At 40.1% G+C, this 26,583-nt stretch overlaps 1 protein-coding gene across 2 annotated transcripts in view; it reads left to right on the forward strand.

The window, feature by feature from the left end:
• The window catches only part of KCNN2 (potassium calcium-activated channel subfamily N member 2), a 375,548-nt gene that overhangs the window by 222,599 nt on the left and 126,366 nt on the right, over nucleotides 1–26,583 (forward strand). Inside the window, exons 4-6 of one of the 2 annotated variants that reach the window (XM_033111136.1) lie at nucleotides 6,243–6,448; nucleotides 7,286–8,556; nucleotides 9,163–9,258. In XM_033111136.1, coding sequence (XP_032967027.1) covers nucleotides 6,427–6,448; nucleotides 7,286–8,556; nucleotides 9,163–9,258 — 1,389 coding nt within the window. In that variant the 5' untranslated portion in view covers nucleotides 6,243–6,426. Of the gene's footprint in view, nucleotides 1–6,242; nucleotides 6,449–7,285; nucleotides 8,557–9,162; nucleotides 9,259–26,583 lie in introns of those variants that run through there. The other variant, XM_033111137.1, reaches the window with a different exon arrangement.

The following is a 26,583-nucleotide window of genomic DNA, read 5'->3' on the forward strand; positions in this document are numbered from 1 at the left end:
CATCCTGAAAAATCTACTAGGGCTTATTTTCCGATTAGGTCTTATTTTGGGGGAAACATGGTACATTCAGAAATAATATCAGTCTGTAGTTTTCTTGTGATGTCCTGAAAGTCAATGATTTGTTTTCCTTCCAGCTCAAATCTACTACTGAGCCCCGCTAGTGAATTTTTCTTTTTGGTTATTATACTTTCAACTCCAGATTTTCCATTTGATTCTTTTAAGTCATTGCCATCACACCTCCCTTTAACCATTCTTTAAGTATGGTTTAGGGCTGAGTATGTGAACTATGCTGGTTCCTAGATAAGTCAAGAGAGTTGTTTGGAATGTTGGAACAGAGGATATCTGCTTCCCTCTGAATGATGTGGGTGTGCAAATGAAGCCTAGAACTTCTACAGCCATTTTTCCTATCAGAGGGTAAAATAACCCGAGGATTAAGCCAGTATATATGAAGGAGGACAATGACAGGAAAATATCTTGAGAAAATTCTGGAACCCTGATGATGTCTTTACCTCTGAATCAAACAGCGTTGAAGTCTTCCCTAATTATGATCTTTTCAGTTATACGAGTCTAGAAATACCCCTTGTTAAGAGAACTTGAATTACGAATGACAGTATCCAATAGTGTTAATTAATGACAACATTTTGAGAAGTATTCATCCTAAGTAGTGAGGGCAAAGCGCTGTGTCAAATAGTGAGTTTTGTCATCATATTTGTGTACAATATATCTGTTGTGTTTTTCTTGATATATTCCATCATCTATATCATTTTGTATCATATGGATAATTATTGTATGTTAATAATTAAAACAGTAGAGAAAGAGTGCTACTGAATTTTACAGCCATAAAATACAACAGCAACAACAATGAATAAAAGTCATTTTAAAGAAAAACCTGGTGTATTAGATGAGGATAAATATGCAAACCTTGAAGATTTATTAGCACTTGAAGTTTTTTGTTGCTGATGACATTGTTATGTTTAATTCAAGTTAGAAAAATGTGGTTCTTTTTCTTTATATGAGTGGGTATCAACTCTCTCCTTGCCCTAAGACATTATTTGGGGATGGGGGTTTACAAATAGTTCCAGATAGGGAGACAACAATCTAAAGATAGACAAAAGGTCATCGATTCCCTGAGCTTGTTTGCCAAGAGATTGAAAAATAAAAAGGAAAACATTGAGGGTTGAAGAATAACACATGAGAATGGAATTCACAGGAAAAGAGATAATGCATTGTGTGCCCTAATCCTATAACAGAGAAGAAAATGATGGGAAAATACATTGTATTCAGAGGGAAAATAACCCTTTGAGAACTTCTGTGGCCTCATTATGAGCAACCATATACTGAGCAACCATGGAAGTTTTGGGATCACCAAGTGGTAGATTTGATCTCAGAATTTAGGAATGGTTTTGCATATCTATGGTCTCATTTTTGTTAACTCTTGATTCCAGCTGTGAGACACAGGGGTTTCTCTCTCCTTGGGGAACAGAGCCTGGCTTCCTTACTCTGGGTCACCTACTCTTTGGCATAAAGGGAGAAACAATGAGAAGACACCTCTGCCTGAGCACAGAGGAACTGAAGAGTCAGGCTGGACCGCTGAAGTACTGCAGACAAGTTCCTCTAAGCCACAGGGCAAGGAGCTTGAGTCTGTTCCTTCTCCCTTAGTACGTAAAAAGACAAAATGGGCATAGTGAGTGTCAATAAGTACACTTCATTGGGCTTTAGCTTTTACTATGAATGTTGCCAAAATTAAGACTGCCAGCAAAGTAGGCAGAAAACTGTGTTAATCAAGATTTGTATTTTCTTTAATACTTTTTAATTAGGCACCTTGGACCTGCATGATTGCGGTACTGCCATTTCATTCACACTTGTGTTAGATCCTTATAAATTATTCTATTAATCAAATGAAGTTGACAAGAGGACAAAGGTTAAGGATCATAGAATCCCAATCAAGCCAGTGCGGGAAAGTCTGTGAGGCAATTCAAAGGCAGAGAATTGTAATGATAAGCCACCGCAGTCCATCCTGGACTACTAGTGGGGTACAAGCCTATATGAGTAGATGGAGTCAGTAGGTCATTCTTCTGCTGTGGAGGAAAGGCTAGGAGAATGGTACACAGACTCACCAGACAGAATCAGAAGACTGGATTTCAAGTCTGGCTTCTTGTTGCTACTCACTAGTTATGTGACCTGGGGTAGCCCAGGCACTGCATCTCAAGCATTATCCTTACCTGTAAAACGAAGACGATATTTAAACTTTTCCTACCTTCCATAAGGGTTCTTATGAGATGCAAATAAAATTACACATGAGAAGCTGCTTTATGAGCCAGAATATGCTGTCCACTAAGTTTTTCTTCTTCTTCTTCTTCTTCTTCTTCTTCTTCTTCTTCTTCTTCTTCTTCTTCCTCTTCCTCTTCCTCTTCCTCTTCCTCTTCCTCTTCCTCTTCTTCTTCTTTTTTTATGACTTTCTAGATTTGGATGTGTGTTTCTAGCTGCCGGGAGATATTTATGAAATCCACAGATATTTTTAAAAGACTTATCATGGTCAATAATTTCAACCTAGTCAACTATTCAATTATGCAACAGTTCAATTCTAGCAGCAAAACTAGTATAATTTCTACCTTTTTTGCTAGCATTGCTGAAACTTTTATAGATATGCTAATTAGCTGAGAAATGGTAGTACAGAAAACATTTGGAAAGTTAATGAAGTTAATGAACAGGCCCCAACATAACAGTCTCTGAATAATAGTGGTATTGCTAAAAATTAACAAGAATATCATCAATAATCTCATTTAGGTCTTGATACTTTCTAATCATAATGCAGAAGTATAAAGAATACATGTAATTATTATTCTAATGTTTTCTTTAAATGTAGTGTGTTTTGTATGAAGCAAGAGCAATATGTGGTTTAAGAATAACAGTGGTTTTATAGACTTTTAATTGTTATGTTTCAGGAAACATGGAATTGATACTGTACTAAGAAAACAACTCTGATGGTACTCTGATTCCCATTTGCATTTACTGCTAAGCAATCTTTGTCCAGAGAGGCTGTGCCACACACAACCTCTGTGTTTGGCACCAAATAATGTATTCACCTGGCCAAAGAAAAAAAGAAAATCGCAGGAAGACATTTACTTTATAAATGTAATATGAGAAACAGATGCCCTGGACCCCTGCTCCAACTACTCTGGCTGCCTTTGGAAATAGACCCAAATCATCTAATTCAAGAGAGTCCTGCTTTTTAAGGAACAAAAAAGATAGCACAAATAATTCTTATGAGAGAGAGAGAGAGAGAGAGAGAGAGAGAGAGAGAGAGAGAGAATTATAAACAATGGCATAATATAAATCTGAATAAAAGAAAGGATCCGAGTGCAAACAACTGTAGCTTTTTCCCAAGCCTGTTTGGTCTAGGAAAATCATTCTTCTAAGAACATTGTTAGGTGTGTGTATATGTTGTGTTGCGGGGCAAGGTGGAGAGGGATGGAGGGAGTGGGGTGGGGGATGTTTTGTGTATTTGCATGTTCACAAGTTTGAAATACAACAAATATAGGAAAGTTATCATTTTAGTCTATAAGAAAAAATGCTATTGGTAGAAATAAAGGTATTTAATTTTGATTCTTTTTAAATTCATTTTGTGGATGAGTAGGACCTCTGGTGTTAAACCAGAGAAATTCCAGCACTTATATATCTTACTGGCAGAAACAGAAGCAAATGTAATTTTCCAAAAACTTATCACTGGAGGATGCAGGCCCTTGTTTTGTGGCCTCTCCTTCAAACTTTCTTCATTCCCTCCCTCTCTCCTTCCCTCCCCACTGTCACAAATATAAGTCCTGCAAAGGACTGTCCACATGGAAGAATGTTTTCTGTTGCTTTAATTGCTTAACTTGTTATATGTCTCTACAATCCTACCGTGTTTCCCAGAAAAATAAGACCTACCCCAAAAATAAGCCCCAGTTAAGATTGTCAGCCAGACGGATGCATTTAGTACGTTATGACGATGTTCCAGAAGAAGATGACATGACTGTATTTGAATAAATGTAGATTGTTGTACATGAGAAAAATAAGGCATGCCCGAAAATACATCCTAATGCATCTTTTGGAGCAAAAATTTCGTATAAGACCCGGTCTTATTTTCAGGGAAACACGGTATATGTGGAAAAAAGCAAAATTATGGTATACATGTTTTTAAAGTTTATGTATAAGCTCAAAATTCCTTTGTTAATTTTATAAAGAAAAGAGGAATGACAAAAATAAGAACTTCTTAAATGTACCCCTGTCATAACCCAGTCGTGTTAGATGACCCAAACCATAAAATTAGGATTCAGACAAAAAAATGAAACAAAATTGTTGGGGTATCTTGTGCTTTTGCATCATTATACTAATAAAGGATTATCACACTCCAAATACAGACATTTATTAACCAGATGATTTGTGTGTGTGTGTGTGTGTGATCAGATGATTCCTTAAAACAGAAAGACGATGAATAGCTGATTGACTTGCTATTCTCTCTCTAGTCACAGTTGGTTTCACATTATTGTATTATTTCATGAGCATTTTCAAGATACTGACGAGGCGGAAGCATTGTTCATCTGAGTTTTGATAGTCTCACAGTTCCTCATGCTGTGGTACAAGTCTCCATTTCGTTCTTACCTTGTGAATCCCATCCTCCCCGGAGCCCCCTTTGTGAGCAGTGGGAACTCCATACATCGTTGCCATAAATCTCAGTAAACACTCTTTGTTTCTTCATGAGTAGTGGCACTGACCTAATCCCATACTAAGGCACAGCGATATACATGGCAAAAGATACAATATGTATCCCCTGTTACTTTGCTTATGGAACCTCTCTATTGGAAGCCTTGAATTTGCAATTTGAGAAAGTCAATTTGATACAGAGGATGCAGCCATTACTTTTCTTGAGATATTTTAGTAACTCTAGAACCTTATACCTAATGTAATACTGGTAACAATTGTTGTGATATTTGGGAGGGGTGGTCTGTGTAATCTTTCATCTCAATTTATGAAAGCTTAATTAATTTTCATGTTACCACTTCTTTGAAGTATTTAGATTTGTAAGCATAAACATTTTAACTCAATCAGCTTCATAGAGCAAGTAGAAGAAGGCTGTATAATTTGTTATAAAGTGAAAATAAATGTGATGCATTTTGCGTTGGATTTTGTTTCACAGCAGGTAAATAACTTAATTTGGAAGCTTTCACTGTAATCCCAAATTACTCATTAGAATTGTTTTTAATAGTCTTGCTCACCACACAATACATGAAATATCTACTCAGCCACCCCAAAGATTCAATGAGCTTCATAATTTTAAACAAGTTTCCTTGAATTGCCAAAAGTCATCATAGATTATAAAAGTAAAATACTGTCTCAAATTTTCAGCCATTCAAACTCTATTCTTGACCAAGACTTTTGAGAAATGCAAGTTTTGACATTATTTATTACGTCAGCTTGCTATGGTACTATAAGCAACTCTTTTTTTTTTCCTTCTGGATCTGTTTACTTGCATGTAGAAAACATTAAAATTGTTTAATCCGTGTCCAAAGGATACCCTAAAATGAATTATTCACTCCATGGCATTGAAAACACACACACACACTCTTAGGAATGGGTACCTGGTAAGCAACTTTAGGGCAGCTGCCGAGTAGAATATCAGGAAATTGGATCCAGATGAGAATTCCAATTACCTAATGAGAGTGATCCAATTTCACTCTTAATTTCTTGGTCTATCTAATTCCTTATAACACTCTCTGTCATAAATATCGTGCTTTAAAATCACAACTTACAATGGAAACAAATACTCAAAAGGCCGATTTCTTTCATTGTCGTTTGGTGAGATGGGGATTTCAATTTACAAAGAAATACAAACGATGAAGATTTATGATGGAGCAGTAACAAAGAACCCTTGAAAGGATCCGCGACCTCTTTGTGTTGGTACATCTCTTAAAAGAACATATCACAGGAAATTTGTGAAACACAAAATGCAATTTTAATTGGTTTATTAAAGAGTACAATAATTATTATGCCTAACTCTAGCAAAAATCCAGCACTGTCCTCGGGGCAGCTATTATTCATTTATTAGCATTATTAGTATTTTCCAGCCAGGGTGTGACTATGGGTGTGAGAATCAGCCCGCGCCATGCCCCTCTCCCACCAGCCGCCACAGTCAGAATGGGGCAAAGAAGATGCTCAGTGTTTGTGCATCTGTGACCCGCCTTTGCTTTGTGTCTGTAATGCAGGTGGGGAGGAGAAAGACGAACAGAAGAGGAGCTGGCTGCCGGCTGTCGCTTAACAGGCCCCCGACCCTCGAGCAAGCTGCTTCTCCACTGCCAGAGAAGCCTACGGACAGACACACCCACTGGGGCGGCCAGAGGGCCTGAGCGCAGGAGCCGGGGACCCGGCGGCCAGGGGCGCCAGCCCCTCATGTTCCGCAGAAGGCGCAAATGTGAGCGGGCGGTAGCAGGGAAAGCCCTCCGCCCCCGCCAGGGGGACCCGGGAAGCCCTCGCCGGCTCCTCCCGAGGATGGCGGGGATCCCCTTCTCCGGCCCCGCCCCCACCCTCCCCCAGCCTGGGTGCCAAGGCGGTTAACCCTACCCAAGCCACAGCGCTCTGGGGCGAGAGCTCCGCGCAGCCATTCCCGGGTCCGCGGCTCCCGCGGAGCGGCGGGGGAAGATCCCACTCTAATCTCCCAGCGGCAAAACCTGGGCTCAGGCCCCGGGGTTCTACCATAGCCCTGCTGGACTATTGTAGCCAGTCGCCAAACTTTTTCTCTCCAAAGCGGGTGTGTCCCCCGCAGTTATTCGGCAGCCCGCAGCCCACTCCACAAGACGATTAGGAGAGGTGGGCGTGGGGCGAGGGGATTGCCTTTTCTGCAGCCCTACCAGGCGTGCATGCGGGAGGAGGAGTGGCCCGGGTTGCGCGCTGTCCCGGTGCCTTCCCCATTGCTGGGGCGGCCAAACACGCTGCAGTACCCAGCGCAGGGGATCTAGACTGTGCGTCCGGCACTAATTGAGAGGTGGAAGAGGGAGGCGCTGCACTGGAGGGAGAGACGCTCCTTTCTTTTCCCCTCCCTGTGCAGTCTGACTGCACTGCTGGGGGGCTCCCCACCCTTGGTAGTGGTCCCGGGTGCTGCCAGTCAGTAGGTGGACCCCCGCCCTCATCCTGACCTAGCCTGCGCACCACAGGGTTTTCACCCTGCAGATCCTCCTCCCCATCTTTCCCTCTCTCACACACATGCTCCCCTAAGCCGTGCGCGCCGCAAACTCCGTCTTGGTCCCTGCAGGTGATGTCATGCCCATTGTTTTGGTGCGCCCAACCAATCGGACTCGCCGCCTGGATTCTACCGGAGCCGGCATGGGCCCTTCCTCGCACCAGCAGCAGGAGTCCCCGCTCCCGACCATAACGCATTGCGCAGGGTGCACCACCGCCTGGTCTCCCTGCAGCTTTAACAGCCCTGACATGGAAACCCCATTGCAGTTCCAGCGCGGCTTCTTCTCAGAGCAGCCACCGCCGCCGCGCTCTTCACACCTGCATTGCCAGCAGCAGCAACAGAGCCAGGACAAGCCGTGCCCGCCCTTCGCGCCCCTCCCGCACCCTCACCACCACCCGCACCTGGCGCACCAGCAGCCGGGCAGCGGCGGCAGCAGCCCATGCCTCCGGTGCAACAGCTGCGCCTCCTCCGGTGCCCCCGTGGCGGGGGCGGGGGATAACCTGTCCCTGCTGCTCCGCACCTCCTCGCCCGGCGGCGCCTTCCGGACCCGCACCTCCTCGCCACTTTCGGGCTCGTCGTGCTGTTGCTGCTGCTCGTCGCGCCGGGGCAGCCAGCTCAATGTGAGTGAGCTGACGCCGTCCAGCCATGCCAGTGCGCTCCGGCAGCAGTACGCGCAGCAGCCGGCGTCCGCCTCCCAGTACCACCAGTGCCACAGCCTGCAGCCCGCCGCCAGCCCCACGGGCAGCCTCGGAAGTCTGGGCTCTGGGCCCTCGCTCTCGCACCACCATCACCACCCGCACCCGACGCACCACCAGCATCACCAGCCCCAGGCACGCCGCGAGAGCAACCCCTTCACCGAAATAGCCATGAGCAGCTGCAGGTACAACGGGGGCGTTATGCGGCCGCTGAGCAACTTGAGCGCGTCCCGCCGAAACCTGCACGAGATGGACTCAGAGGCGCAGCCCTTACAGCCCCCCGCGTCCGTCGGAGGAGGTGGCTGCGCGTCCTCCCCGTCTGCAGCAGCCGCCGCTTCGTCCTCAGCCCCGGAGATCGTGGTGTCTAAGCCGGAGCACAACAACTCCAATAACCTGGCGCTCTACGGAGCCGGTGGCGGAGGCAGCACTGGAGGCGGCGGCGGCGGAGGCAGCGGCAGCGGGCACGGCAGCAGCAGTGGCACCAAGTCCAGCAAAAAGAAGAACCAGAACATCGGCTACAAACTGGGCCACCGGCGCGCCCTGTTCGAGAAGCGCAAGCGGCTCAGCGACTACGCGCTCATCTTCGGCATGTTCGGCATCGTGGTCATGGTCATTGAGACCGAGCTGTCGTGGGGCGCCTACGACAAGGTACGCGCTCGAACCCCTGCCCACTTTCCCGGGGCCGCAGAGTGGTTGGGATGGGAACTGGGGGAACTCCTTGCCTGCTAGTTGCGAGTTTCCCTCCGACTATTGGGAGTACCTGCTGGGACAGCAAGCGTGGCTCAGACGCGCATCCGCAGTCGGTGAGGGAACTCCGGAGAGGAAGCCTTTCCGCGCGCAAAGTTCTGGAGGCAGTGAGTGCCGATCGCATTTGGGCACGTTAAATAAGTGGTTCCAGATGGGGAAAGCATGCTCTGTTCCTCTTCAGGTGCTCATGATTTAGGAGGCCCCTTTCCACCTGAATCGCTTAAACTCAGGAATAACTTCCTCTCCGGTTTCCAGAGCCAGGAGCTGCGCTTGGGTCTGCGATAGCGCGACCCCGCTGCGTGGCCATCCGCCTTCCTCGCTCTCCTCTTACTTTCCTTTGAGGCTAAGTGATCTGACAGACCACAGAGCCAAGACAGCACCCCACACCCCTCACGCTGGGAGTTCAAGTCCACTTGCTGGGGCACTGACTGACCCGCCCCCCGGGAGGGGGGGTGTGGAAGGTGGTTAAAAGTGCTTCTTAAGAGTGCCTTTGTCTGACTGTTGCAGGCGTCGCTGTATTCCTTAGCTCTGAAATGCCTTATCAGTCTCTCCACGATCATTCTGCTCGGTCTGATCATCGTGTACCATGCCAGGGAAATACAGGTAACTAAGATTCTGCTGTTTATGAATGACCCAAAACCGTGCCGCCAGCTTGGAAAAGCTCAAGGCAGCAGACTCCTTTCCAAGCCCTCCTGTCCTTGCTTGAGGTTACAGAAGACACATGCTGTAATCTTATGTTAGCACCTGACCTGTTCTTTCAAGACGTAAAAACAAACCAGTGCAGCATGTAAACATGCAGGAGTTTCTGGGGTGTATTTATTAAATCCTTCAGCTCTTCCTTTCTCTTCTTTCAGGTAGATACACTTCTCCAAATGCATTTGTTTCAGGCCAGTTATGCACTAGCCTTAATCTGTCGAGTAAATGTGTATTCCTGTTTGATACCACCTCTTCCTAGTGGGTGCCTCAGGATGGAAGATTGTGTCCACATACATCATCTTCCATAATGTAGCTTAGAGAAGAAAATAGACTCATATTCCTAGCTAATGTATATAAATAAGCCATGAGAAAAGCTCTCACACTTTCTATAATATATCCACCCATCGTTAAAAAAAAAACTTGTATGTTTTGAATACAAAGTCTGTCTGTACAGTAGTTGGGTAGATTCTTAGCTGTAATCATTACATCATTTTTTTAAAATGTCATTTATGAACAAAGACCATTGCCCTCGTGAGAGGTCTTGTTAGGAAAATGTTTTAAAGCAACCAGGAGCTCTATTGTTAGATTTCGCTGTTACTGACAGTTTCAGAATCCTCTGTATAAAATTCATGGATCATCTTTTGAGTTGTTTACTTTGCTGTAGCTTAAGTCAAAGAAATATTAATGTTTGTGAGTTAAAATAGAGGTTTCAAAAATTAAGAGCAGTTGGGATTTTCCAGTTTAGAATTTACATTAATATGTATTTTCTCATTTATTGGAGTAGTTGTTAGAAATCTGGTGGAACTATTAAACCTACACATTTAACCCGCTTTCCTTTAGGACTGGCCTTTGAATTTAAAACATTGTATAGAAACTTGCCATTTAAGGAATTTAGCATTAATTATAAGTTAAGTTAATTTTAAGTTACTAATTAGCAAACACATACTAAATATGGAAGACACCAATTTTAACTGTTGCCCAAATAAAATTAAAATGCACATGACCCCAAATGAGTAAGGAGAAGTTACTTCACCTTGCTTTCAAATTTGCAAAAACTTTGAAAATTGTGATTTTGAAGGAATGAGTTTAGAGAATGAGAATTAGAAAGAGTGAGAATATGTCGAGGTAAGTAACAAAACTGCACTGGCAAAACCAGACAAACACAATTTGAACTCTATAAAATTTAATAATTTGCATAAGCCCATCTTTAATTCTGTATTAATGATTGTGGACTTGTGAGATTCTTTCAAGCATTTTAAAGGGATACTAAAATGTAACTTAAACATCATGAGTGTATCTTCTCACTTGGACTTGAAGAATAGATACTTAGAGCTAGGAGGAACAAAATAGTCTAAGGGTCCTTTGACTCAATTTACAGATGAGGAACTTAAAGTCAGAAGAGGAGAGGTCAGCATCCTACAGGATCACACAGCTAGACAGCTAAACCATGCCGAATATCACCAGGCCCTGTCCTAGCTTCCAGTCCAGGATGCTTCCTCTCCACTCTGCTACTGCTTGGTAGCAGCTTTTAAATATGGACATTTCTTTGTGGTTTCCCTGTAAATCTAAAAGTTTGGTATATGAATAGGGTTAAACTTAAAAGATGATTCTGAAGTCTTCTTAGCTATTTTTAAAAATCAAGTAACTGACTTTTTGTTTTGTTTTGCTTGGAGATCAGAGTGATTTTACTTAATCCACCCTGGAAAGAGACCTTGCTGTTGGTTTGTTTTCTTTAAACATCAGTTTTTGTATTATTACTTATTCCTTCTGAGTAGCACACAGCTAGCTATACAGGCATTAATGGGGGAGGACATTTGATGGTATTATCATCAAGAGCAAAGTGTCTTCCTAAAAACACTGGCTTTTTAAAAATTATTGGGATAGTTTTTGAAATAACTTATAGGAGTCTGAGAGGAGCTGCCAAATGTTAATTATATTTGATACCACACTAGAACTCTTGAAACTTATAGAAACTGATAAAAATAAAAGAAATCATATTTTTATAGGTTATGTCACACTTGAAAGAATTCCACTCATTAGCTAATTTTGAGAACATTTTCTGTTACACAAAGGCATAGATATATTGATTAGAGTATGTATAGCCTAGGTGAGAAAAATGAGAACATGGATTGTTCCTTTAAGACAAATAAGCACAGCTAACTTTTCCTCTGCTAGGGTAATATGAACACCACAGAATGTTAGATTTTTAAAACTGGGTTTATTATATATGATGTGTGGTTTCTGTTCAACCACACTTAATATAACTTCAAAATAGATGCTTGGGTAATATCATTTAGTTGTTTTGGATATGGCCTTTACTCTCAGTATTTTGTCTAGAGGGATTTCTTCCTCAAGCTGATGCTCTAAATTCGTATCTGAGATGCTTTTTCAAAAGTATATATAAAATGGAAAAGGACAAAATAAATGCGGAGACTCTGAGCTAGAAGTCGGGAACTAGAAGAAAAGTAGGAATGTTCTAATTTATCCCAAGAATAGAGCAAATGGTGCTGCCAAAATATTTCACTCTGACGCTCAGTGAAACCAGGTGTGCAGGCTTGTGTATCTGTGTGTGGAACATGATGAATTGTGCCCCTTTTTACTTATTGATGTCACTTCTATAGGTGTAATTTTTTCTTAAGTTTTAAGTAAATAGGCCTTCTCAGTTTACTATTAAGAATTCCAAATATATTGATTAGTTTTGAATTAAGAACTAAATGCAAGAGTTACGCTGCCATTCAGAGCATGTCCTTGGATGTAGCATGTAGTCTAAAATGACAGTTTCTCTTTATTTTTATCATATCAGTATGACAATTAGATAGCAAGAACTGACTAGTGTGGGTTTCTGGTACATGTTATGATTTCTCACTGCATTCAGGAGAAGTTAGTGCCATAGCCAGTGTTCTGGCTCCCTTGTGTACCTGAATTGATTAACGCTGCATGGGGAGGCCCTGACATTTCCATGGAGAACCTTGGAAAGCAAGTCACTGTGACCTTTTGCAAAATGTTTATACACACTCTGGCAAAATAAGATGGTTCAGGTGAGTCATGGACGGAAGTGCTTGAATTAAAATAGTGTGATGGCTTTGTAAGAACAGAGCTCAGTACATTTCAGCTTTGATGTCATTTTTCAGTACCACAGACAGCTCAATGCATCAGACTATAGCTTGTTCATTGCACTAATTACTTTACACCCCTCCAACCAAAAATGAATTCACTATTTCTTTTTTTGTCAGAATGCTTATATAAAATCAGATTAAGTGGAAGCAATTTTTCAACTAAGTAGATATTAGACTTTTTCAAATAGACACTTGGCCTTACTTTGTACATCCATCAGTGAAGCCAAAAAAAAAAAAAAAAAAAAAGAATGACGTATAAATAAATTTAAAAAAACAAACTTAGTAAATGCCTATGTATCACTACCTTCTGACAAAGGAAAAGTACTATAAAAGGGATTGCTTTTATACAATTTGGAAAGGTCCTTTGATAACTAAGTAAGTAGTCTCCCACCTCAAATGTCAAGTCAAATAATAGGAAAAAAAACAGGTATGATTTCCAGTGACTTTTCGTTTGCCTTACCACTCCTCTGTGAGGTTGGATGTATTTCTTTGACAGAATAAATACAAAACAAGTTCACACACTCTTTAAGATCTTCAACATGAAAATATTTTGTAGCTTTCACTTCATCTTTTCAACTTGAGTGTACTCTATTTTCTCTTTGGAAGCAGTTTTAGTTAAAAGAGTTGTTTAGTATTCAGAGCTAGGCTAACACAAGATTCTAGATTGGGAAGGACAGCCCACTTGATCTTTCTAGTTCTCATGAGATTTGGAAGAATGGCGGGTACTGTACTTTAAAGTTGAAAACATTTTTGTTTGATTTTGTTTTTGTAATAATGTAATTGTATAATAAATGGCATTAGAAGAAACACTGATTTTTTTTTTCTGGGGTATCTTTTTGCAGTGGAAAAACTACTCAATTTTCTTTCAAGGTAGCTTTTCAGAGATGGACAGTGTAGATATAAAACTGGAAGAACAGACATTAAAATTTCTCTTTGCTCGGGCATCGTAAGCCACACAAACCAGGAAGGAGTAAGTAAGGCCAGGGGCCTTAGCAACCTCTGAAGGCACCTGGCCTGTTTGGGGAGGGGTGGCCAAGCACCCGCTTAGTAGGTGCTGTGGTTTGCATTGTGGGAAAGGACACTTATTTTCCCACTTCTACAGAGAGCAAGTAGATCCTTCCAGCCCAAGCAGAAAACACTGCACGTAATTATTATTTTTATTAATAAGATAATAATAAATACACATAGTAAAAATAAATGGTACAGAAGAGTTTAAAATAAATGTGGTACTCACATTCTATATACTGTCAACCCTGTTTCTCAGAGGTAACTACTTTTAAGTTTTCATATATTCTTCCAGAATTTTCAAAAATGAATACTTAGGTGTGCTTAGATACATACACACCTTGCTTTTATTTCTTACTATATCTTGAAGGTTTGTCCTCATAAGCACATTCTATCATTCTTTTTTAGTAGCTGCATATTATCCCATTTTATGGATGTCCTGTGGTTTACTGATCAGCACTTTGAGTCGTCTAGGTATTTGCTATTATGAATAGTACTAAAAATGGACACTCGTATACTTATTTTAATCTAGTCATTAGAATATATACATATGGTAAATATTCAGTAGTCAGATTGCTGAACCAAAGGGAGTTTGCATTTTAAATGGAAAGGTGTTGGCCACCAATCCTTCAGAAATGTTCTCAGAGTTGACATTCGCTGCTTCCCACACATTAGTTCTCCACAGCATTGTTAACACTGGATATTGTAAAAAGGAATTTTAAATGTCTTTGGCTTTTAAAAGTCTAAAAACTTGACTACCATCCTGGAAATCATTTACGGACAAAGTTTGTAGCCTCATATGCTTATTTGCAACATTTTGTAACATCTAGTGGTCCGTTGTCTAATCTGATAAATTGAATAATTATTGTAAAGATTCCATCAGAAGCAAATATTTGCCAAAAATTTTAATTTTTTTACTTTAAAAAATTTGGAGGAGGTTGGTGAAGATGAAGGAAGCTAAAAAAGTAGAGGGAATCATCTTAGATTGGTTGTTAGTTAGATCTCTGCTATGTCTATGAAGTCGATGAGAATTACTAGTTGACTGCCACCCTCCAAAAGATAGCGAGGTGGAAAACTTGCCTGAATTGCGTTGTTGTGTGGTGGTCTGCTCCACCACTGATATCTATATTGCCAGCAATTTCTACATCAGTTGTAATGAGACTCTCAGGCCCTTTGACTTGGTGTATACACTGTCGTAACGAAATCACTCAGGACTCATTTTCTCAGCTTGCCTGTGTAAAGCTCTCTGCATTATTAATGGATGTGGCTCTAAATAAAGCAGTCCCGGTGTGTTTACAGAGCAGCATCACAAATGAATGAAGAGTGGAACTTTAGGTTTACCACAGGTGGGTTTGCTTGATCTGCCAACTTATTTCTGGGCCACATTTTGTAGAACTTGGAAGTAAGAACACTGTGGGCTGTCATTGTCTCGAACCACATCTGGCAGGGTGCACAGAGAGAACCTGCACTGATTTAACTTTTGGGGAGTTATTTTTGCTCAGGGTATAAAGTGGTTTTGTGGGGCCATTTTAGGGAGAATTTCTGCACATGAGGAAATAATACGATGTTTGCTACTTTAGGATTATATTTTTCAACCTAAAACTCCCTAAGAATTCTGTTTAAAAAACTAGGAACTGCATGGAAAAGACCTGAATTTTTATCTGGCCCAGTCTCCCACCCAACATGGGAGCTATGTTTATGTCAACTTTGATGAACGTGGTCAGGTCATCCATTTGCTGCTTGAACCCTGCTCCCAGGATTGTCCGTTTACTTCACTTGTACAAGGCTGGCTCTTGCATTGCCAGACATCCCTTATTTTTAGGAAGATTTTCTACATGTTAGGGTGATGTTTAGTTTTACTCCTTCCATAGTCAACATTTTAAAAGTTTTTGAGCTCTGCAAATACAATGGGCATAAGGCAATAAGATCTTTTCCATCTTGGAACATGCCAAGCAGGTGGGGTTAAGGAGAGGGACAATAAGTGAAGAAACAAAATCCTTAGAAGTTTTGATAAATGCCATGAAGGAGATATAAAGGGCTGAATGGAAATAAATGGGGATGGAAGGTTGTACACATCAGACAGGATGATCACAGGAGCACTCTCTAAGGAAGTGACGTTTAAACTGAGACTTAAAGGAGAAGAAGTAGCCAGCTGCGGCACAATCTATGGGAAACAACCTGTGTGTGAAAAAGCCTGATAACTGAAAGGAATTGACTGCACCTAAACACCCGAGAGCAAAGCAGCGTGGCCCAAGCAGGGAGAATGGTAACGGATGGGAGGGGACGGGATGCAGTGTTCTGAGAGTGAAGGGTTTTAGGACGTGTAAGGATTTTTGGATTTGTTTCCAAAGTGCAGTGGGGAAGTCATTAAAGAGTTTAAAGCGTGAGAGAGTCATGATCCAGTTCACTGTTTAAGCAGACCTTTTGTTGATGCTCTGAAGGAGATCGGTCTGGAGACTCTTAGAAAGCTCTTGACAGGTCATGTCACAGTGAAAGATGATGATCACTGGGGTTATGTAGCAGCAGTGGAGATGAGGGGAAGTGGTCTGATTTGAGACCCATGTTGGAGGTAGAGTGGATGTCCTAGTGGGTTGGATGTAGCAGGTGAGGGCAAGGAACTATGCAAAGGTGATGCCCAGAGTTCTGGTTGAAGTAACTGAGTGTACAGTGCTGAGAGGGGACGACTCGAATTGAAGGGTAGGACGTGGAATCAGAAATTTGTTTTGGCATAATACCTTTGAAATATTTCTGATTATACAAGAGAATTTAGAGTTCAGAGGACAGGGCTGTAGTGAAAATTTAAATTTGGGTGTAATTAGCATAGACACTATTTAAACCCACAGGAATTGATAGATTTACTGAGAGAGAATAGAAAGATGAAAAGGTCAACAGTCCATCAACCTCTGCTGTCTAGAGGTTGAGTAAAGGAAGAACTAGGAAAAATGACAGGAAGGAATTGTCCTTGAGAAGGAGACGAGAGTGTTGTAAGGAGGGTACAGTGCTGTGTACAGAATACTGCGGAGTCTCTTAACATGGGGTAGAGATCTGCCTTTTGGATTTGGCAAGTTGAAGGTCATTGCTGACCTTGATGAGCAACTTCACTCAAGTGGTAGAGACAGAAGACAGAATGTAATTTCCAGTATAATTGATTTCCCCTTTCACAGAATGAAAAGAGCAAACATTTAAACATTGAGTAGGTCCCTTTAAATGCCCTCCCAATTACATAGTCGCCATTTCTTTGAATCTTTCTGATGAGACTTCGGAGATTCCTGATTATGTTCTTCTGGACTTACTCTGTGTTCTTGAATTGCCTCTTTAAATAAGAAGGTCAGAAATGTACCTAGTACTTTCAGTTGAAATATGCCAGTGGGGTTGTTACCGTCCTTCATCAAAAATGCTACATGATACTGACTGTTATTAGTCATTGCTTCACAGGAACTGTTGCCAAATAACATTTGAAAATTGTAATAGAACTGAATGTATGACTTTACATTTATTAACCATGTTAAATAATGTCTTGGTTTCAGACCAGTGTTTTATCCTGTCAGAATTGTTTGAACCCTAATTCCAATGTTTACTTGACAAACACTTTTTAGTTTTGGATAAAGCTATGTATGGACTGGCTATGGCATTAGCAAGACCCAAGGTTTCATATTCGTGCTCAATTCTGTTCCAGAAACATGGTCAATATTAGTGGCGCTTACCTAGTGTGCACACCTGTCATTGACACATTTAATCTTCCTAGTTTTTTGCTAGGCACAAGTTTGAAAAGTGGCCCTCAGGAACCCACGTTGAAAGCATGATTAAGCCACAGTCAGAACTCAGCAGTAGGACTTTTTTGGTTGTTGCTGTCTGCTCATTCATGATGCTTGATACGGCCTTTCAAGTAATAACAATTCTGTGATCCCTCACTATCAGGCAGCCCACATTTCTCATAAGAATATCATGCAAATTGTCAAGTCCTTTGCTGAAATCCACATATTCTGTGTGAATGACAATCTCATAAGCTATTAATGATATCCAAGAAAGAAACAAGTCTGATGTGCTTATCATTTTAAGCATCATAACATGGGCTTTATGACCAAAAGCCTTTTCTCTTAAAATTTTTGTTTTTCTCTCCATATTATAAATTTAATAACTATTCATGTTAGAAAATTTATAAAACATAGAAAAAGAATATGTTAGTTTAATCTCACCACCCAAAGACAATTAACATTTATGTTATGATGTATTCACATAAAATAGATGGTCATGGTATTTGCTATCAGTATGAAGAAGTTTGGTATTCTTCTCGCGTAACTTTCTATTAATTTCCCTATACCATTAAACATTCTTAATAGCCCCCTTGTTTTTCCATGATATAGATGTAGTCAGTTCTATCCTTTCCCTTATTTTTGGACACTTTAGAAAAATTAGAAAGCACCATTTAAAGTCACTTTCATAATGAATACTCTTGCAGGTGGACTTTTGTGAACATCCATGACGATCGTCTAAGGATAAATTGCCAAATGAGAATTTACTGAGTTAAAGTAAAGTTATTTAAGACAAATTGATAGTTTGTCAAATTTTCCTCCCAAAAATTGATATTACACCTGTCATTTTAAAAGTGCTTGCAAACCACTTAGTTAAATAACTGATGTGGTTATTTTCTGAAGTATCTAGGTCCTATGTACCAATTAGTATTTCGAGTACTTTGTAAATCTGGGAATTTGCTGCTCCGAAATCTCTACCTTCCTGTTCCTCCATGATCTTGGTTTCTAAAGATTGGCTAAGAAGGTTTGTAAAACAGTATCCCTGTTTAACAGTTAAAGTTTATATTAAAACAGTGTGAAAGCAGTTTTGGAAAATAACTTTGTCCCCAAATGGCCCCAATCCATTTTATTATGGGAAGCTGTGAAAACCGTAATTTCTGACATTTTTCTCTACGAACTTTCCTGCTGAGAAGAGCAATCAAACTCTTCTTTGGGTTGTTTACTGTTTTTTGCAGCATAGCCTCATGGCTTTGTGCACTGTCTCTGGAGCCAGTCTGTCTGGGCTCGTTCCCAGCTCTGCCACTAATTAGCTGTGTGACCTTGGGCAAGTTAATCTCTGTGTAGTTCAGTTTCCTTGTCTGTAAAATGGAGAATATAGAGTTGGATTGTTATGAGAATTAAGTTGTGTGTGTGTGTGTGTGTGTGTGTGTATGTGTACACATATATAATGTATATAGACACTATATGTATTATAGTATACAATGTATAGTAATATATATATATATATAATGTATATATAGTATACAGTTTGTAGTATACTATATATATGTAAATACAAAGTGCACTTAGAATGGCTGCCCAGCATGTGGTGAGGGCTAGTAAGGTGTGTCAGCTGCTGGTTATTGTTAGCTATTTTGAGGTTTGTTGGGGTGGAAGGGAAGGAATTGGAGCCCAGCCTCTCTGGGCTTTGGGAAATAATTATGATTTTTTTTTTTACATGTCTTATGAGAGGGAACAGAAAAAAAAGGTGGACATTTGAACAATGTTCATTAGTTTATTAACACTTAATCTAGACTCTATGTATGTGTATGTAATCATTTTTTTAAAAAATAAACACTTTGATGTATATTAAGAACAGCTTTTTTTCTTTTCTTTTCTTTTTTGTTTTTAACTGACTTAGTTCAAATTCTCCCTTGGGCAAATTGGCTATCTGAGGACGTTAAGTGCTTGTTTTGGCTGTTAGGTTTCAGGTCTGTAAACTAGTATTAACGTATAATACTATAATATTATGGCTAACAGTTTTTACCAAAGTAACCATTTCCCTTATAAGCTTACCATGGGTGTGGCTTCCTGCTGGCAGTAAGGCTCTTTGTGAGCTCCATTAACTCCTTCAGACATGTATGCAGATCACCTGACAGCATCTCCTCATCACTAATTAGGACCCTGGTGACTTAAAAGAGTTAAGTGAGGCACTGTGAAATGTCAGCAAAGGGAGTAATTTGGATAATGGAAAATGTTGGTATTAAAACTGTGCTGAAAATATAAGATGTAGTAAACAGCCAAGACATACAAGTTGTGATCAAACAATATGGTGAATGTTTAAATTTAAAAAAATATTACAGTAAAAGACAGACTGCCATTAATGCCCCTCAAAATCCTCCCCCTCACTTCAAACACACTTATCCCATCGTTCTTGCCACTTTCTGAAACAGTTCTGGAAGTCCTCTTTCGTGAGTGTCTTTATTTCATCTTCTATCATGACAATGCTCTGTGTCACACATCCCTTCTGGTACGGAAATTCCTATCAAATAAAAACATTACTATGGTGTCAAATAAAAACATTACCAATGTTTTTATTTTTGTCAAATAAAAACATTCCACCATGAGGAATAAGGTCCTCGTCCACCTTATCCACCAGATCTGACACACCGTGCAACTTCTGGCTCTTCCCCAGTCAAAATGACCATGTAAGGTAAATGTTTTGAATTGATTCAGGACATGGAGGCAGCCACGACAGTGCAACTAAAGACACTCACGAAAGAGGACTTCCAGAACTGCTTTAGAAAGTGGCAAGAATGATGGGATAAGTGGGTTTGAAGCAAGGGGGAGTATTTTGAGGGGGATTAATGACAATATGTCTTTTACTGGAATTTTTTTTTAATTTAAACATTTACCATATTGTTTGATCACACCTTGTATGTGTAAAGGACTGTAATTGACAGCAGTGCTATCGGTATTCATTGTAGGTCTACAGGGTATTTAAGCAAAAATCATTTTTCTTTTCCTTACTCTGGACTGCGTTTATGTCTGGTGAGAGTTTTGTTTAGTATGCCACCACCCCAATCAATAGTGCTTGAAGTACAGGTTCTGAAAGAACTGAAAAGAATAATAAGGAACATCTCAAAATATTATTGCTACAGTGATTAGATTTACTTTTTTAACTTTATTAAACTTAGTGGGGTGACATTGGTTAGTAAAATTATATAGGTTTAAGTGTACATTTTTATAATACATTATCTATTTGTTACATTGTGTGTTCACCACCCAGAGTCAGTTCTCCTTCCATCACCATATACTTTTCCTCCTTTACCCTCTTCTACCTCCCCCTCCCCCCTTACCCTCTGGTAACCACTAAACTGTTGTCTGTGTCTATGAGTTTTTGTTTGTCTTGTTCCTTTGTTGCTTTCAGTTTTACATCCCACATATGAGTGAAGTCATATGGTTCTCAACTTTTTCTGTCTGACTTGTTTCACTTAGCATGATAATCTCAAGATCCATCCATGTTGTTGCAAATGGCAGTATTTCATCTTTTCTTATGGCCAAGTAGCATTCCACTATCACGTTTCTTTATCCAATCATCTATCAAAGGACATTTTTGCTTTCCATGTCTTGGCCACCATAAGTAATGCTGCAGTGAACATAGGGGTACATATATCTTTACAGGTAAATTTGCAGATTTTTGGTGCAATACCAAGAAGAGGGATTGCTGGGTCATATGGTCTTACTTTTTTGAGGAAACTCCATACTGTTTTCCATAGTGGCTGTACTAATTTACCTTCCCACCAGCAATGTATAAGGGTTCCTTTTTCTCCACAACCTCTCCAACCCTTGTTATTACTTGTCTTGTTGATAATAGCCATTCTAACAGGTGTGAGGTTGTATCACATTGTGGTTTTGATTTGAATTTCCCTAATAGCTAGTGAAGTTGAACATTTCTTCATATGTCTGTTGGCCATTTGTATGTCTTCTTGGGAGAAGTGTCTGTTCAGGTCCTCTGCCCATTTTTAAATTGGATTGTTTGGGCTTTTTTGTTGTTTAGTTGTATGACTTCTTTATATATTTTGGATATTAGCCCCTTATCGGAGATGTTGTTTGCAAACATCTTCTCCCATTTGATTGGTTGCTTCTTTGTTTTATTGATGGTTGGTTTCTTTTGCTGTGCACAACCTTTTTAGTTTGATGTATTTTCATTCATTTATTTTTGCTTTTACTTCCCTTGCCTTTGAGGATTTACTTTTTTACAGAGAGTTTGCATCTTTTCTTGTTTCATTTCAAATAATCATTTGTTGAGTCTTTATTATGCCAGTCTCTCTTTTCAACCAATGTGTTATTGTTGGGTGAGTTTTGGACTTTGCTTTTTGAATTTCTAAAGCACTTTGGGACTCCGACATTACAAATTTTGAACTGAACCATGTAAACAAGTTTTAACAGCCAATATTCTACATCAATAATTTGTCCTTTGCTCTCTTAAATATTCTTAGCATTTTTACCATTGTAAAGGTTTTCCAGGAGGTGTTAACGATGGGGTTGTTTCCGTAATCTTACTATTGAAATTTGGATATGTAACCTTTATCATTTGGTCACTGAGGTTGTTTGCTTTCTGTCAAGAAGTTTTGGTCTTCCAAGGAAATTCTATGCAATATTTGTACATTAGTTTTGACAGAAACATACTAAATTTGGAGGAGGAAGCATTAAGCACCATGCTTATCTTGAATTTGACATTGGATAGTGCTTTTCTGAGAATAGAGTCTACTGTCATGAGGGTTAAAAAACATGTAAGTACTAATCCTTAAATTGCTTAATATTTTGCTGAGTGACTAAAGGAAATTATATTCGAGTATTGGATTTGTTTTTAAGGTCATGGATTATTTAGAATATTGAAAATAATAATTAGGCTGAATATTTATTGAAATTGCATGCATATAATATGATATAAAAATGGTGACGGTGGGGTTTACAATAATCTCCTCATGCTTTTTCAAAGGTATATATAGTATTTCTAGATACACCCAAACAAAGCTATTGACATATAACAATTTAGGTTATGTTGATTTAGTTGTGAAATTTTAAGACTAGTAGTCTTGATATTTAGAAACTTGCTATTGGTCAATTTTTATATTGGTAAACCCTCCCATACTTAGAAAACGTTCGTACATCAAAGAGCATGAATTGCTTTCTGTCCTTGGAAGTGGGAATAGCTTAAGATATATTTACTTAGTTAAACATGCTATTAGTTTAAAGTTTTAGTTTACTGAGTAAGCCTGTGGGGAATGTTGCAAATTTTAATGCTGTTGTTGAAAAATATTTTCAATAGAATTGTACTTCTTCCATTGGTATTTTAGTCAAGAACCTCACTATTTATTCCTATTTGTCAACGTCAAAGGGAATACTTAATGAGAATGAATTTGGTCAGACTTTCAAACATTAGGCAATAGTGATACAAAGAGAAATAGCTAAGGTGCTTGTTTTTTTGTGGGGGGAGAATGAGAAACACTGTGTTTAGGGATGAAAACTATTTTTTTTTATTTGGAATTCATTGGCTTGTATAGATTTTTTTTGTGTCATTTTTAAAAGCCCCAGTCTGTGATCTTTTCTTTTTTCCCTTTTTTTCCTTCAGCACATCTATCTTACACGGCCTCTTTTATCCTTTTTGACAACTGTCCCTATTTTTCAGTTGTCGCGTTTTGGCCAGTTCTGCTTCACATCTCAGAATATGTCCCTTGGGTTTTCCTTACATGGGGTGGGGGGGAGAGAAGGGTAATGAAGATCCAGCCCACGCGCTGTCATGTTCAATGTCTCACTTAGTCTGATAATGTGTACACAGATTGCTTCAGTGGCAGCTATTTCGAAATAATTTATCCATCAACTGCGTCTCATTGCATTTTTTTACAACTGGCCACAGAGGGAAAGTGGATATGTGTTAAGGACTTAGTCCCACAAGCCCATGTCAGTACATCCTGCATAGAGACCACACAGCAAAATCAGTGGGCGACATTTGTTCTGCAACATTTGCCCGGCAACAAGAGGTCTTCTCTGCACCATTGTGCAGGAGCACGCACAGCCTCAGCAAGATGATCAGTAAGATGGAGGGTGGGATGAAGGCTCTTCTTCAAGACTTGAATTATGTGTTGCCACATGGGAACCAATACAGCAAATGCAAGGGAATGGGATTGGGAGGCTAGAAGGGCAGAAGTGCTGAGCTCAGATACCCACGTAATATGTACTCTAGCTTCTTTCCCAGGGTGAGTACAGATTTTTGTTAATTTGCTCTCATTTCCTCTCCCCTCTGTTAGTATAATGATCACCGGAATCTTTACAGTGGGGTCAAAGCAGTTGATGACGTTTACTCTTTTTTGTTAAACACAATAGGGGAAATTACAAATCCAATTCTCTTTACCAAGAAGAAAAGAAAAGCAGGATTTTAAAATTATATCATTGACTTTTTAAAAATTAGATTCCGGTGTACAAAACAATATAATGGTTATACATTTACACCCCTCACAAAGTGATAACCCCTCTCCCCCAATCTACTACTCTTCTGGCATCACATATAGCTGTTACAATTCCGCTGACTCTATTCCCTATCCTGTACTCCACATCCCATGACTATATATATATATATATATATATATATATATATATATATATATATTAAATTATAGTTGACATTCAATATTATTCAGCTTCAGCTTCAGGTTCAGGTGTGCAGCACAGAGGTCAGGCATCTACACTGTCCGTGAAGTGCTCTCCCTAATGAGACAAGTGCCCATCTGACACCCTACCAAATCTTTACAACATTATTGATTATATTCCCCAAACTGTCTTTTGTATACCCATGGCAATGTTGTGGCTACCAATTTGTACTTTCTAAATTTGCCTATGGGATCCTTTCTTCTTCTGAGGAGCAGCCCTCCCTACCCAGCAATCTCTGAGGTCCCTGCTGGGTGTGTTTACATAACCCATCACGCTCCACTACCCCAGCCTTGTTTTCATTTGGAAATATTCTGGCGAAACACATGCTATGTTTTGAGATTTCCAGCCACATCAGGATTCTCTAGCTGACTCTGATCCTAAGGGACAAGTTGACGATACCCTTGGGTCCGTCACCGTTGTTGGAGTGAGGACAAGTAGGCCTGAACGTTCCTTTCCGGTCATGGTGGATGGGATCTGGCAGTCGTACTTGTGTTTATGTTGAATGTTAAAACTTTGTGAAAAGGTGAAGAGTGAAGGCAATGGATGCCACCTGAAAGCAATGGATGCCACCTGGTGGGGCCTATCACTGTCCAGCAGGGTGACAACACGAAGTGTCGCCCCCGCAGAGGACAGGGCAGGAGGAGTGGTTGCACAGACACCTTCTTGGAGGACAGCCATGTGTGATTCTGGGAAGCAGCCAGGGGACAGCCAGATGGGGTTTAGAACTCAGCTTCAGCCTGGTGACCATTGAAGAGAATTTCACCCCTCTCAGCCTCACATTCTCTCTCTGTACAATAGAGATGATAATTATACTTACCTCGTTGGATTGTTTTGAGGATTCCGTAAAACAGTGTTTATGAAGAACCTAACATGATACCTGGCACGTTGTAAATGGTTCATTGAGTAAATGTTAACTCCTTTGTTATTATTCTTCCATCATTACTATTGTTAAGTAAATACTAGAGCTCTAGCAGGGAAGCAAAGCCTGGAGTCTAAGAGGATCTCACAGTGGGGAGGTGGAAGGTACTATATTGCAAGGTAGCTGAGCCAAGTTCTGAAGAGAAGGAATTTGGGCAGCGAAGGCAAATATTTAATTAATTAGAGGCGGGGGTGGCAAACTATAGCCCATGGACTAAATCTGGCCCGGGCAAATCCAGGCTGTTTTTACAAATCAAGTTTTATTGGTACACAGCTATGCCCGTTTGTTTACATATTATCTATTGCTGCTTTTGTGCTACAACAACAGAGCTGAGTCGCTGCAACAGACACTGTATGGCCTGCAAAGTCAAAAGCTTTTACTCTGGTCCTTTATAGAAAAAGTTAGCTGATTCTTGAGTTAGAGACCAGGATGGTCCAGAAAGACAGGGAGAAGCATGCACAAAAGTGTTTCTTCTGTCTTTTCATGAAAAATTGTTTCATTCTGTGCTCAGATTTTAGGCTGATTAAGGTTTGTGGTGAGCAGAAGTTCAGGCAGAACTGCTTTCAACCTGGCAAATGCAGATTTCTGTAGGGACAAGTTCTCTGCTATGACCCCAAACCTCAGTCTTCCTGTAGGATCATGACTTCTGCATCTGAGATGAAATGGTACATTGAAATTAGACTGACGTCGTCATATGTAAGTAGAATGGCTATGGTAGGAACTACTTTCGTTGGGAGTCTAAGCAGGGCTCACTCAGAGTCTTTTCTGATAGAGGCCAGTGATAGAGTCTAGTGCTGTTTGGCCCTTGGTGTACTGTAATTTAGTCTTGGGAAAGCTGATTTGGGAGTGGTTTACCCTCTCATGCCACTGTAGGTGTGGCTAGCCTCAATTAAGGAGGGAGGCTCCTTTGTTTCACATTTTGAAGACAGTATTTTATAGGAGACTGTTCTCTAAGTTCATATTTTATCACAGAAAATCACAGATTAAGTTGGGAAGCAGTGAAGAGTGTTGGCTTTTTTTTTTCTTTAGATCTGGAATTCTAGCTGCATGTATAATTTATTAATTTGCTATTTCTGTTCCCTAGTGATTAAAGTTATATTTTACATAGATAATCTTCTCCACTCCCAGCTGCCTCCTGGACAACTCCCTTTGGAAGTCCCGTAGACCTCCTCCTGACCCTCTGACATTTGCTCCCTTAGCGGAGGGTTCCACTGTCCACCCAGGGCCCCGGTGAGGAAGCTTTCTCCTTTCTCCTTTCCCACTCCTCTCACCTCCTCACTCCTCACCAGGCCCTGGAAAGATTTCCTCCTTAGTATCTTTTGCATTACCTCTGCTCTCTGGTCACATTCTCAAATGCCTTAGTTCTGTGTTTCTGGAACTTTGACTTTTCCCAGGTCCTCCTATAATCTCTACTATATTTACATTTAATTAATATTTTGCATTATATATTAAATCATGTAGACTATATTGTAGATTGTATTGTGATAATATAATATGCAATATATAATATATAATCACATACAGATATACAATATACATTATATATTGATACTTGTACCATATATACTTATATATTATATTGTGACAATATAATATACGATATAATATGTTATATAATATCTGCTACAATAATCAATGCTATATAATTTACATAAATATGTTAAAATGTATAGTATGTATTATAGCATACGTTATATATTTTATATTTTAATATTTATTTTTACACTATATTTAGATTTTTAAAATC

Source organism: Rhinolophus ferrumequinum, chromosome 7 (assembly GCF_004115265.2).
Source record: "Rhinolophus ferrumequinum isolate MPI-CBG mRhiFer1 chromosome 7, mRhiFer1_v1.p, whole genome shotgun sequence".
NCBI lineage: Eukaryota > Metazoa > Chordata > Mammalia > Chiroptera > Rhinolophidae > Rhinolophus > Rhinolophus ferrumequinum.